The sequence below is a fragment of the Apium graveolens genome, chromosome 3 (genome assembly GCF_009905375.1).
Source record: "Apium graveolens cultivar Ventura chromosome 3, ASM990537v1, whole genome shotgun sequence".
Classification (NCBI taxonomy): domain Eukaryota; kingdom Viridiplantae; phylum Streptophyta; class Magnoliopsida; order Apiales; family Apiaceae; genus Apium; species Apium graveolens.
Window position 1 is genome coordinate 153,755,314 of NC_133649.1, and position 13,757 is coordinate 153,769,070.

The following is a 13,757-nucleotide window of genomic DNA, read 5'->3' on the forward strand; positions in this document are numbered from 1 at the left end:
GTTTTAGAATAAACATTAAAACCGGGCAATTTAATAAAGGTTTGGGGTTCCGATCTCCCGTATGCATGTACTTAATAAAAAATTAATATTTTAATCAAAATATCTTGGATAACGATACTATCCAGATTGCACGTATATTGAGACGATAAATAATATTTTAATACCCGTAAAACCAACCTAGAATATTTATAAATAAAACCGTATTCCGGATCGAAAAGTCCAAACACGAAAAGTGCTCGGAATTACCAAGTTAGTCTAGAAATCATTTTTCTAGAAATATTTCAGTTTGTAGATTTCCCATACCATTGAAGTTGCGGGTTTTCGAATAATCACAATTAATTAATAATTAATTAGGAATATTATCAAATAATTCCGCAAATCATTTATAAAATCATATAACAATCAATATTTCACTTGCAAAATATCTAAATAATATATGATTCCTTCCGAGAATATTAATAGTCAAAATTCACCATTTTGGCAGGTTTAAACCGCAATTACGGAAAATCATTCAACAAATATTTTTAGAGAAAAATTTACATATACTTACATAATATTCATAAATTACTCCAACTAATTATACGATCAATTCACGCGTACCTCTTAATCAAATAATAATTATATTCACATAATCAATAAATCTAGATTTTTAAAACAATATATAATTTAGTTTGGAAAGAAATTTACACATCAACATAATAACCGGAATAAAATTTCGAAAACTATACAAGCTGAAATAAAATATTAAATTTTATTCCTTTTTTTAAGGAAAATTACTTTTATAATAATAAACAGATTTTGAAAAGTCCGAGTCATTATAATCTACCTTTCTTAAACGGATTTCGTTTTCGGAATCACATAAAGAAGGAGAGGGTGCAATATTAGTTAGTCCATATTACTCCACTTATCAAACGCATGTCAATTACTCACATTGTCATAATAATATTCACTTAAAGTCAATTACAAGATTTATAGACTTGCACAATTTACAAAAAATCCGGAATATTACAATAGTGGAGAAGAGAAATATGTGAAAATGTATAATCTTAACTTTAGCACATATTTATAGGTGCAATATTTATGTTACAAGGCATTTGAAAAGCCAAAGGACATGAAATATATAAACTAAAAAAGTCAAGAGATATGAACTAGAAAGTCAAGAGTTTTGTTTTAAAAAACTGGAAACGGGTGTTTTATTTCAGATTTTAAATAATTTATAATAATCCATCGATTTTGGAAGATTTTCGTTGATTTAATTGTTCGTGGATTTTGACGGAGTTGATGCAGAGTCTTGCTGATTTTGTGAATTTTTATATAAATCCTTCAAAATCTCATGTATTATAAAGATATTTTAAAAAATTAAAAAATAAACTAGTAAATCCATTAAAATCCAGAACTTTTTAAAAGAAAAAAAATCCATGGATTTTTTTAAAACTATCAGATTTTGATGAACTTTTAAAAATCCAAGATTTTGATGAACTTTTAAAAATCTAAATTGAATACCGCCGGATTTCAATAAATTTTTTAAAATCTTAAATTAAATGCACTGAGATTTTAATTGATTTTTTCTAATCTATATTAAATACCATCAGATTTCAAATAATTTTTTAAAATACAAATTGAATATCTCGATTTTAAGAATCCAAAAAAATCCTGATTAAATACACCCCTCTAAGTACATCCACCCTCCAAGTACATCCACATTATAACACTCTAATGTAACTGGAAAATTTTCTTTTTCTTATAGGCAAATACAAGCCTGAAAAAAGATCTATGGTCTTTTTTTTTACTTTAAAGAACAAAAAATTAAAGAAGCCAATTTCAATTGCACAGGTTGGGCTTGCAAATTTGCAAATATTCTAAAATAGGAAGCAGCCACTAGAGCTCCTAATAAATGTAGAGAAGTAACTTTCTATACAAGTCTTATATAACTGTCTCGGGAATTTAGACTGTCAAAATTTTCGGCAAAGGGTTCAAACAGAATATCTAGAGTTGCAAATGCTAGGGAGAATTTAATAACTTTTCTTTTCTACTCTCTTCTATGCTATACTACTCATGAGTACACCGTTTTGTGTCGACTTCTATAGAATGGAATGTAGAGGGGATGAAATGAATAAGTAAAAACAAAAATTTATAGAGGAAGAAAGAATGTATGGCGAAACAGTGAACAAAAAATGGAGAATTTTTTTGAAAAGAGTATAGAATAGGAGAAACGAGAATGGAGCGGTCCTTCCAAAAATGGCGGGTTAGAATTTTAGTTCAAATTACTAGAAAGGGACGAAGGACTTAATAAACTACAAATATATCTCACCAATCCTACCAAAGATGAACATAAATCTAATTCCATTCCCCCCTCCTCCCATTCCATTCTATCCAAGAACACAAACCCAAGAGTTGCCAATCCATGAAATACACTAGTTTGCTGAGGTTCCCTAATAATCTTTAAAAGCCACAAAATTTTCCAACAAAAAAAATACACACGATGTACAAAATTGTTGTGTTATTCTGACAAACTAACACACTCTATTTATGAAACCAACTTGCAGAACTTATGCTAACGGCCAAAACTGCGAGCACATATACAATGGTATTAAAGATCAGCTACCAGTACTTCAATTAACAACATAACTCTATGTAGCATACACGTCCATCCGCAAGTAGTAGGTCCCATAAAGTAACCGGTCTTGCGGAGGGTAAATAATCATACAGGGTATAACAAGGATATACCAAGCTACCTCCTTGGCCTTTTGTGTGGCATTTGTATATGGGTCTCTGTCTGCAAGTAGATATATCCGTTATTAGTTTAAAAACAATTAGCATGGCATGAAATCAAGGGTGAATAAAACAAAACAAAACTTCTGCATAACAATACGTGAACTCGCCAGTTTTGCGAATTGGCAAGTTAAAAGGCAAATGAAAAAACACGTTGTTGATATTAAACCCTTGCAGCATCCTGAATCCAGACTAGACGGACAAGCTGTCTAATGTTTTATTTTGACTTAACAGACACCTCGGACCATCTAATCATGATCTCCAATGTGAATATTTTACATGCTATTTTTTTTAGGTTTTATATTCTATAGATGGGATACTAGACATTATTTTACAGCATTTTCTTCTCCTTTAAAAGCATACATAAACAGCAGCAGATAACATGATGGACGTGACATTTAATATAACATGCTTTACACCCATTACTGTTTAGTTGCCAGTTTAAGCTTCCAATGGCAAGAGTACTGTATAGTGAAGATGAGACCCCCCCCCCCACACACACACAAAAACATATGAAGATCTATACTGAATGCTAAAACAATACAAATTACTATTAGTATGCATTCGTAAAGCATACGAAAACATTTATTACATTTCTCTTCTAGACAAGGTTTTAAAGAAAGAAACGGAACTTTCCTTTTCTTGCTGAAATGAATTTTAAATTAATTATAAGTTCAATAATAACAAGTCACAAACAAAAGAGAAGAATGGAGATAATGGGCTGCATAGATTTGAGTAAAGGAGTATGTACGTGTACAGCATTTGAAATTTGCTCACGAATATAAGCCATTGATCGCAGCATGGCACCCAATGTATCTCTGGACACCTTAAATTTCACTTCTGAATCTTCAGAACTTGTCATTGTATCATACAGCTGGAAAGATGAATTTCCAAGGTGTAAGGATGCAGACATGACATTAATATAAAGTAAGCATATACTGAATATATATATATATATATATCATTTATATCTGTGTGTGTGTGTGTGAGAGAGAATAAGGAATCTGAGATATCTAAGGTTAGTTTCCTAAGATAGTAGGGTTCTGCAGCAAAACTAACTTAGGTTTTCCAGTAGAAAAATAGGTGATATAGCAGTGTCCTGTAGCTGAACTCGGTGCAAAACACTTGTTCAGCTACTGAACAAAGTGTTTTGCATAATATTACATTCAATTGTAAAAAAATGTTCCAAAGCTGAACTCGGTATTTTGCGTAAAAAGTACATTAAATTGTTAATTTATGTTCTATTTTACTGCAGAATTGATTTTTTCACAGCAAAACAATATATATTCTACTTATTAACAACATATATGCTGAATACGGTATTTTGCATAAAATATATTCGATTATTGTTTTCGTTAACAGTTTTAGAAGACTGTCCAAACTCAATTGTTAAAAATATCTCATATAATTTCAATACAAAATACAATGTTCAGCTGCATAACACTGCTAATTCAACTATAAACTACTGTAGAACAATGTGAGCTGTGCTGCTGCACCCTTTAACTTGTTTACTTTCAACATAGACAACCTCATCTAGCAAAAAGCAAAAAAAAATAGACAACCTCATATGTAAAACAAAATTCCATTTCATGTTCTTTGCACAGCCTTATATTTCATACAGTTAAATATATAACTAAGGGTGCACAAACCTTCAAGTTGACTGTAGCAACCTTATTCACAGTAGCAGACATCTTCTCACTAAGGCAAGCCATAGACCTCAACAAGGGTTCTAAAGTGAATGTTGAGAGCGAAAACTTAAACTCTGACTCTGCCGAAGGCATCCTGCTATAATCTTGAAGCTGCAAACAGAATTGTAATTACAGCTTGAGGAAATCTGATTTGATCTTATACTAGAAAACATAACAGCCCTATAAATATCAGGATCAGACACCCATCAGCATCACAATTACAGCTCATCTGCAACAAAAGAGCGGCCTAGAACTGATGAAAAATAATGTAACAAAGATATCATACCTCTTATGATCTATTCTTGATCCTAACTTACCAAATATCACTCTTTGTAAAAAGTTTGTCAGGAATTCAGTTATGAGCAATAATTAAGTTAAGACTTCAAGTACAGAACAGCTTATATACTAATTACTCCGCTAGAGAAACCAAACAAATCTGATGATGGGTCCTAGCTGCTGGTACGATTGCTGTTTATCTGATTTGCAAGTAGCATACTGGAAACTCTAAGGTGATATATGTTGATGCAAGCAAAAATCTGAAGACAGAATAATTATATTGGAGTTTGGTAGTTTTAGGTAGTTGTCGTTTTAATCAGAGTGCAAATGTATGGTAGAAGCTCTCTTATCTGTAAGGGCACACCAACTGTCAGTCACGCACATAGAACTTCATCTAAGAAAGAATCAGATTTTGGGTATAAATAGACATAAGTGTGGGAAAGAGAATTTAAGGGAATCAACAGGCAATAGAAATTTAGGGTAGACGTAGACATTAACAGTCTTGATTGAAGATGCTTCCCTCTGCGATAAAATGTTCGATTATTAGTATGCTATCTTGCACCATCTGTTCACCTAAACCTACTTATAACTGACTGCTTTATTACTTTAAACTTATGAGCTATATTCATGTTTTCTGGTCGACCAATCAAGCTTGATATTCCCTAGCCTTCTCGAACTGGCTCCTAAGGATTTGCCTGATAGTCGGATACAATGCCTCCATATTATCCGTTTCCTCATGGATAGATGTATTCTCTCCTTGATCGCACACACATTTAGGATTTGTTTTGCGCAGATTTATCTTCACCTTGCCCCTCATGATAGTGACCATATAATCTAATTCTTTAATCTTGCGGCCATTTTTGTAGAAAACAAGTGCAGATAGATTGTTTTTACAGACTTAAGATCCTCAATATCTCTTATAATTTAAATAGTAGAGCCGGCGCCTACTCACTCACAGTGATGCAGGACAGCCTAGGAGAAAACCAAAGAAGATTGGGTTGAGCAATACTACAGGATTTAGAAGTCCATTACTTGAATAACATGTTCAGAAATTAAATTACAATTAGGAAATATCATAATTTCTTTACGAGTTTTAATTTTGATTAGGAAAGTTTGTTTAGGTTTAGCATATATAACGGGGTAGGTTATGTAATTGAGGCAGGCTATTGATACTGAAATAAATTGCTTTGTGCTAGATGCAAATTTATCCTGCGTGAATATTTCCAGTGAACCCTATCCCTACATATCTAGGAAGCACCGACACTCCAAAAAGGCTTCCGTATGCGTGTCGGACACGGCCGACACGGCGACTCGGCACCGACTCGGCTGAGTACGTGTCCGACACGCCATGTGGCGTGTCGACAGAAAAAGGCGACCGACACGGGTTCGACACGCGACTAACACGGCCCACCAACTTGGCCCATATAAAAAAGCCCAATATCATCTTAAAAAAGCCCAAACCATCTTATATTAACCCTAATTTCACGTCTCTCTGTCTTTTATAACATCCCTCTTCATCTTTCATCCGATCAAATACAGAACCCTATATATATTTGCAATCAAATATATACATACATCTATATATATATAAAACACTACATCTACCACAACGTGCTGAAGACTTGGTGTTTGTTCACACAAATCTTCGTCTTCTCTCAAGGAAAATCATGCATATATGGAAGGAGAAAGCAGGATGTGGGATGTTAGCGGGGATGCTTTCTCACAAGTGGAAGTTGCTGGTGTTTTAAAAATTGCAAATCTGTCCCTTGATGAACCGGAAATGGAAGATGTTCTTTTTACACAAGAATAAAAACGTAGGATAGATCTTACAGTAGTTTATCACTTACTATGAAAAACTCTGTTACTATTATGAATGAAGTTCAATATTTGACATATACAAATCTTATATTTTTATATATTTTTATTATTATTTTTTTGCTGTGTCCCGTATCCAGGACACTTTGATAACTGACGAATCCCCATGTCCCGTGTCGCTGTATCAGTGTCGGTGCTTCCTAGCTACATATTAAGGCTGCTGCTCAAATTACCGCCACCCAGAAACCCTATTCAAGCAGCCTAACAACCTTGAGTAACATCTTATCTTCCAATAAACATATTTTTCACCATTAACCCTGTATCTGAGACCAAAACAACCCCTACCTCTGAAAATCTACTGGAAAGGGACCTCTACCACTGAGCAACCCATCCTCGAACCCTAAATCGGTAAATCCGAACCATCAGTAACAGAACACCACATCCGTCCGGCCATCCCTATCGCACATGATAAGTTTATTTATTCTGATAATTTATTAACTGCCCCCACAAGGGCCACGAGCTTTTAGTCAGTAAAATATGAAGGAATCTGGTTTGCTATCTAGGGTTATTAAAGCCTTCTTCCATGTCTGGAGGCATTTTCCACCAGAAACTCCTTGGAGAAATCTGGTAAAGCTAATGCTGAGATATTATCAACTTAAGGCCTATTTAGTTGCTGGAAATCTGCATCATTCTTTAAAACAATCCTGTGCGCCTCTTTTCTGTAAAGTGTAAGCCTCGACCCCAGAAGGCTTTTCTACTTCGATATACTTTTTGCTTCTTCACATCACTGGCACTGAAACAAGTCCTTGATAGTTGAGAGGAAAGTGCTAAATTTTGTTCAAATGAAAGATTATGAAAAACAAGGCAAACCATAAATTAGCAACTCAAGTCAAGGTGGATCCACGAAAGACATGTTGCTTAAGATGGTGATCATCATAATTTCATACATAATCAAAGAGACAGGTCTAAGATTAAATACACACAACTTGAAGCAGGACAAGAAGGAAAACAATAGAACGTAAAATTTGGGTCAATTAACGCAGAAAACCCACTAGCTCTAAGGTGACTTAACAAGAACCACTATCCCTATTATTTCTCAACCGCAGAAAATATGAATTAGTTTGGATCACAATTCATAACAAGAGAACAATCTCAATTTCAAAGATCTAGAGGTTTATTTTCAAGGAAACAAATCCTTTTTATTATTCAACTACCATAACATAGAATATTTTGATTATCTATGTAACCGTATAATCAAATCCTAATAAGTTACAATTAATTATTCCTAATTGATAATATAGAATATATATATATATTGATTTTTTGATTCCATGATCCACATCACAACTCTTTCCAATATCCAGAATTCAGACGCAAGGAAGCACAGTGTTCATCCACCAGAAAAGGAAAATAAAAAGAAAGAAATGATTCATGTGGATCTATGGGCTGGCAAAATCTTGTGCCTTTAAATTATAATAAATTCAAATATGCAGCTGTGTTCTATTAATTGGTAACAGCAAACTTTAATGAACTACATCTCTTATTATAAATTTGTTCAGCAAGTGCGCTCCAATGACCAAACCACAATTACCATTTACTTTATTTTTGAATAAGCATAATTATTAATATAATCCTTCTCAGTAATTAATTCTTGGCTAAAACAAGAGATAAATATAGAAGTTTAAGGCCTTTAGGTTGTTAATATAAGTATTTAAGTTACAAAAGATTAGCTTTATATATTAGATGGTCACGATTGAGGTCACATTTGTGTACAAGGATTTTAATTTCGAGACTAGAGTCCCGTGAATTTATAATCATCACTAGTTATTGGGGATCAAGAAACCTTCTTGATTGAGATCTTGAATTGATAAGGGAAAGCAGGTGAAGGAAAGAATTGGGATCAAGTTTCTTTTAAGAAGGCCTATGATTGATTGCAATGATGTTTCAATAATGACACATTCAAGGCAATGCACCTCTCCCGGACTTCCAGAAACTTGATTGCAATATTTTTACTCCATATGGGAGTATATTCTGTCCACACAAAAAAGCTACTAATTTTCATTCCACAAAAAAAGACACGTAGATACATATATTGCTTACTGATGCTTTAACTATTGTAGACATCATGTTTAATTGCGAAAATGTAAATGTCAATAAATTATCCTTTTATGTGAACATTGATATTAAACTACTGTTATAATGCTGAACTATTTAGTTAATAGAAAAAGGCGAAGGAAAGGAGTAAAACGTCCCTATGAGTTCCAATTGAAAGTTATAATGTTGTTTTACAAGATTTGTTTTCATACTTGAAGTAGATAAAGTTTAGTTACATATACTTGCATCATCAACAGGCCCGTCTTAATCATTTAAGGGGCCCTGTGTTAAATCTAGAACTTGACCCCTTCATTTACAATTTAAATAGTTCAGATTTTATATATTTAAGTAATTAAATTTTACAAAACAAATTATCAAACATACATACTGTATTATTTAATAATATGGATATTTATCTTTCAATAAAAAATACAACTTAAAATTAGATATGAGATGGGGGAAAACCAGTTAACATACAATGATAAATAAACTTATCTGGGAAAATAAAATTCAAAATCTGAATTGATATAATGAATATATCAGTAAAGACCCATTAAGATCAATAATTATGATTAAAGATAATTGAAGATTAATTAACAAGATGTGATGACTTAATTTCCAAGTAGTCTTTAAAGAAACATGAAATATACACGTCTTATTTCTGAGAAATGCATATGTATTTTGGTCAAGGAAATTTGGGGGCCCTCTAAATTGGGAGACCCTGTGCCATTGGCCTTCTTACACAACCTTATAGTTGGGCCTGTTCATCAATAGAGGATGGCTTCTATTATGTCTCAAGTCAAACTCATTACTATGTTAGTAACGATTCTTGTACATTTAAAAATTTCAAAGCAGTGGTATCACATCACATGCATCTAGGGGTGCAAATGAACAGAGCTGTTCGTCAAAACAAAACTCGGGATCGGCTCGTTTAAATGAACTCGGCTCGGTTCGTTTTTTTAAACGAGCCGGTCTTGAACATGAAAATAAGCTCGGATAAATAAACGAGCCGGGCCGAACTTTTTGTCTGTTCGGCTCGGACTCGGCTCGTTTAGTTCGGACTCGGCTCGAACTCGGTAACTCGACTCGACCCGGATAAAGTTTATAAATATTATAAATAATAAATTATTATTAGTCACTTAAATGTTTTTACTGGTACATTTTTCATCATTTATTAATAATTTAATTATTTTAGAGATTTTGTTTATTTTTTAAATTTAACACTTAGTTTTTTCTTAAATAATTATCAAATTGTTATCATGATACATTTATCTCCAATTATTCATATTTCATAAGCATCATTAGATAACTTGTATTAAACAATTTCTACACCTATTGCTAGAGATACACTTAAAATTGTCAACTCATCCAAAATCCTCATTTTAGATTTATATATTTTCAAGTGGCACAAGAATATAGAATAATTCTTAAATAATACAACTTGTTAATAAATGTTGCACATTTTCTTAGGATGGAGGGCGTACCTAACACCAGAGTTATAAACGGAGCATGCATTGAATGTTTATAACACAATAAACAAGATCGAAAAATCGGAACTTATAAATAAAATCCACGACAAGTACCTTTAAATTGATAACAGCCACTCTATTTGCAGGTGCCAAATTCTTATTCTCCATCACCCAAGTCATTGACTTTAGAAAAGGAAAAATGGCCTAGCAAATGGATATAAGACAGATTAATCAACTGTATTTTGGAACAAATGTCCAACAACTAGATCTCCTACCTTGTTATCTTGATGAACATCATCTTGGCGAAGAGACACCAGGGACATTTGAGGAAAATTTTGATGGGCAGACAGTTGGGTAGGAGCACCTCTATCATTAAGGTTAAAGCGCCGAGTCATTTCATCTTGTCGAGGCCATAGCAAGGGTGTCGTGTCTGGACTGCAATTTCTTGAGTCCTCGTAACCAATTACACTAACATGTGAGCTGGGTGGGGCAACTTTTGCACCATGTTTCTTCACAGCCATTACCTTCCTGGCTCCTTCTCTGAGAGCAGCCCTAGCAGCACTGTAAGTCTCAGCAGCTACTGCCCCTTCTTCAGCATATTTGATGGCTTCACGACAAAGACTATTATAACGTACTGCCAATGGCTCCTGTCCATACACTTCATCAAAATCATCTGATCCAACCCAACGTTTTGCATTTCTTGTCCACCTACGTAATATGTAATGAGATGGAAGCGTAAATACATTTGTCACAGTAAAAACTGTCAAAATGTGCCTACATAGGATGCCAGAATACTCAAACATCTGGCAGCTACAAGCTGCCCTCATTTCTGGTGAATTCAATGAGACAATATAGGCTTTCTGATCGTCTTCAAATTTAGCAACTCTGTACTCGCCAATGGCGTCATTACCATCAATTCTATCCGCAGTATACACAAAAGTCTCAACTAATTCTTCTTGGAACTTCTGAAACGCCTTTTTTGTATACAAATTAGCTGCCTGTTTCTCCATTGGTGATGGTGTCCTCAACACCGGAGTAGCGCATATTGTATCAAAATCAGCTTCCATCTCCTTAATTATTGAATTTTCCAAAGCTCTTTCGTACTGCTTAAAGAACATTGGTACAGTAGTCTCTTGATTTACATAACCATCAAAAAAGGAACTCTCAAATCCCTGATTTTCATCGATTGCAGCAAAAAAAGTATCCCTAAAATATACTGGGACCCACTGTTTGCGTGCATTATATAATTGTTGCAGCCATGCATTCATCCTAAGATCATATTTATCTAAAATACAGTCCCACGCAAACTCAAATTCCCCAGGTGTCACAGTCAAATTGATACAATTATAAAGATCCACCTGAAAGTTTGGATATGCATGGCAAAAGTGACCCAGTTTTGACTGGCCCTCTCTTAACACATGCCATTTGCTAATACAGTGGCGGGTTTCTGGGAGAACCCGAGTGACTGCTGCTTGTATGGCTTTATCCTGATCCGTGATTATGGACACAGGAGCCTGATCACCCATTGCAGCAAGAAATGTCTTAAAGAGCCATATGAATGTAGCCTCAGATTCATCAAAAAGTAATGCACAGCCAAACAAAATTGTTTGACCGTGATGGTTCACCCCTGTGAAAGGAGCAAAGGGGACGCTATATTGGTTAACTCTGTATACTGTGTCCAATGTAACAGCATCTCCAAGATAACTATAAGCACCTCTTGACCTTGAATCAGCCCAAAATACATTCGCCATACGATTCTCATCATCGAGCTGTATTGCATAATAGAACCCAGGATTCTCAGCCTGCATTTTTTTAAAATAATCTAGCAGATTTTGAGCATTCTTCCCCAATGTCCTTCTCTGACCAGCAAGACTACCAGTGTGACTTCCAGAGCCAGAGTTTATATATATACGATCAAATTCCATATTAGCACTCTTAGCGCAATGGTTTATTTCTACAGGAACATGATTTCCATTCATTGATACAGACAATAAACCATTTGGAATACTCCTCACCCCTTGGTTACTTTCTTTCATACTTGTAGTACCTGCAAAATGCCGCCTAGGCCGAATGCACTGTACTTTGTTAGGACGCATCAAGGAGTGACTGTGTTCCTTAATAAATTGTGTCACAACCCACTCAGTACGATTCTTCGACTCTATTCTAAGCATTGCATCACAGTTCTCACCAGGTTTTCTTTTCAAGATATCTGGAGCACATCCAAACTCATAGACCGTTACTGTTCCCTCATATTTAGGTTGGCTTTCACAGGTACTGAAACCTGTATTCCTAGCATAATGATCATAAGAGGTCTTAGCAGCATCCACTGAACAAAATTTCATACCTACATGCGGCCCAGCATCCCCATTAACATCCTCGTCAACAGATATTCCAGCATTATTTATTCCCCCGTCGTATTCATATTCACTGCCTCTGCCACGCATCATACTCCTCTATTCCACTTCAATAACTTCAACATCCATAACAAAAACAAATGTTACTTTAAGCAACTCATGGAAATTCTCCACATCTTGGTTCTCAAAATACCGACTTCAATTAATCATAATACATACATCACCAAAACACTAAATTCACCTTCCAAAACAGACACCAGTAACAGAAAAGAAAGTTTACCCAAGTTTCTTTCCTATTTGTTTATTCATCCATATCTACACTAGGATGGCAATGTCCAACACAACCCCACTCAATTATCAACATAATCACACAAAACCCAAAAACGACATTACATAATTAACCCAAATAGTACCCGAAATCACTTGTCCATTAAGAAAAACTTCTCTAAGCCTATACATTCATCTTCTTTTCAAGTAAATTCATTCATATCAAATTTCCAACAATGTCGAAAACAAAACCAAATTGAACACAACCCGAAATCAACACCCCTCTTACACACACAAAACACAAACTAATGAACACACACACTTAAGAAAATTTAAAAAAAAACAATGAGCAAAAAAACAAAGTAAAAAGAAAGTAGACATACAAGGAAATGAAATGAATTGAATTTTCAAGTGAAATAAATCATGCAAGCAAAGGCTTCTTAACTGCAAATGGGTTCCATAAGAAACCTTAATTCTGAGTGTCTGGGCTAAAAAAAGGAGCAAAAAATAGACTAGGAGAGCATTAAAAAATGAATCTTTTGAAGGAAAATAAACAAAAAAGGGTGCAAGTAAGTACCTGGGAGATGAAATTGACAAATACAAAAATGAGTAATAAAAGGGGAGTCATTCAAGGAAAGAAAGCTGCGGCTTTTGGATCGTTGGTCCTTATATGTACCATCAAACTGAGGCACATACATACATACATATAATAATTCATGTATGGGTTTTTATCTTGGGTATGCCGTTTCTTTACCTCATCTCTGGGGACAACCTCGGCCCGGACAAATCTGGTCCGTCCGATTTCGGTGTTTTATTTTTATCAGGGTCCGATTTTGGTCTGGTAACAGGCATCTTCAACAATTTTGATTAAAAATTCAAATTTGGATTATCTAATCCAAAATCCTATCCAACTTTCTGATAAACTCTAACAGTGTGATTTAAATTTTGATTCAAATTATATTTTACATATTATAATATGCAAATATTATATTAATTTTTTTATTCTTAAATTTTATATTTAA

General features: G+C 34.2%; 1 protein-coding gene across 2 annotated transcripts; it reads right to left on the reverse strand.

The window, feature by feature from the left end:
• Nucleotides 1-2,436: 2,436 nt before the first annotated feature.
• Nucleotides 2,437-13,536, reverse strand: LOC141712861 (protein FAR1-RELATED SEQUENCE 3). 2 transcript variants are annotated; one of them, XM_074515961.1, is made up of 6 exons: nucleotides 13,313-13,536; nucleotides 10,390-12,584; nucleotides 10,229-10,318; nucleotides 4,422-4,571; nucleotides 3,524-3,646; nucleotides 2,437-2,776 (listed from the first exon to the last, which is right to left on the reverse strand). In XM_074515961.1, exons 2-6 carry the CDS (start codon nucleotides 12,559-12,561, stop codon nucleotides 2,732-2,734), a joined length of 2,580 nt encoding a protein of 859 aa, XP_074372062.1. In that variant the 5' UTR covers nucleotides 12,562-12,584; nucleotides 13,313-13,536; the 3' UTR covers nucleotides 2,437-2,731. The 2 variants fall into 2 exon arrangements, with proteins under 2 accessions (XP_074372062.1, XP_074372063.1); XM_074515962.1 differs by lacking the exon at nucleotides 13,313-13,536 and adding an exon at nucleotides 13,119-13,288.
• Between the last annotated feature and the right edge of the window lie 221 nt (nucleotides 13,537-13,757).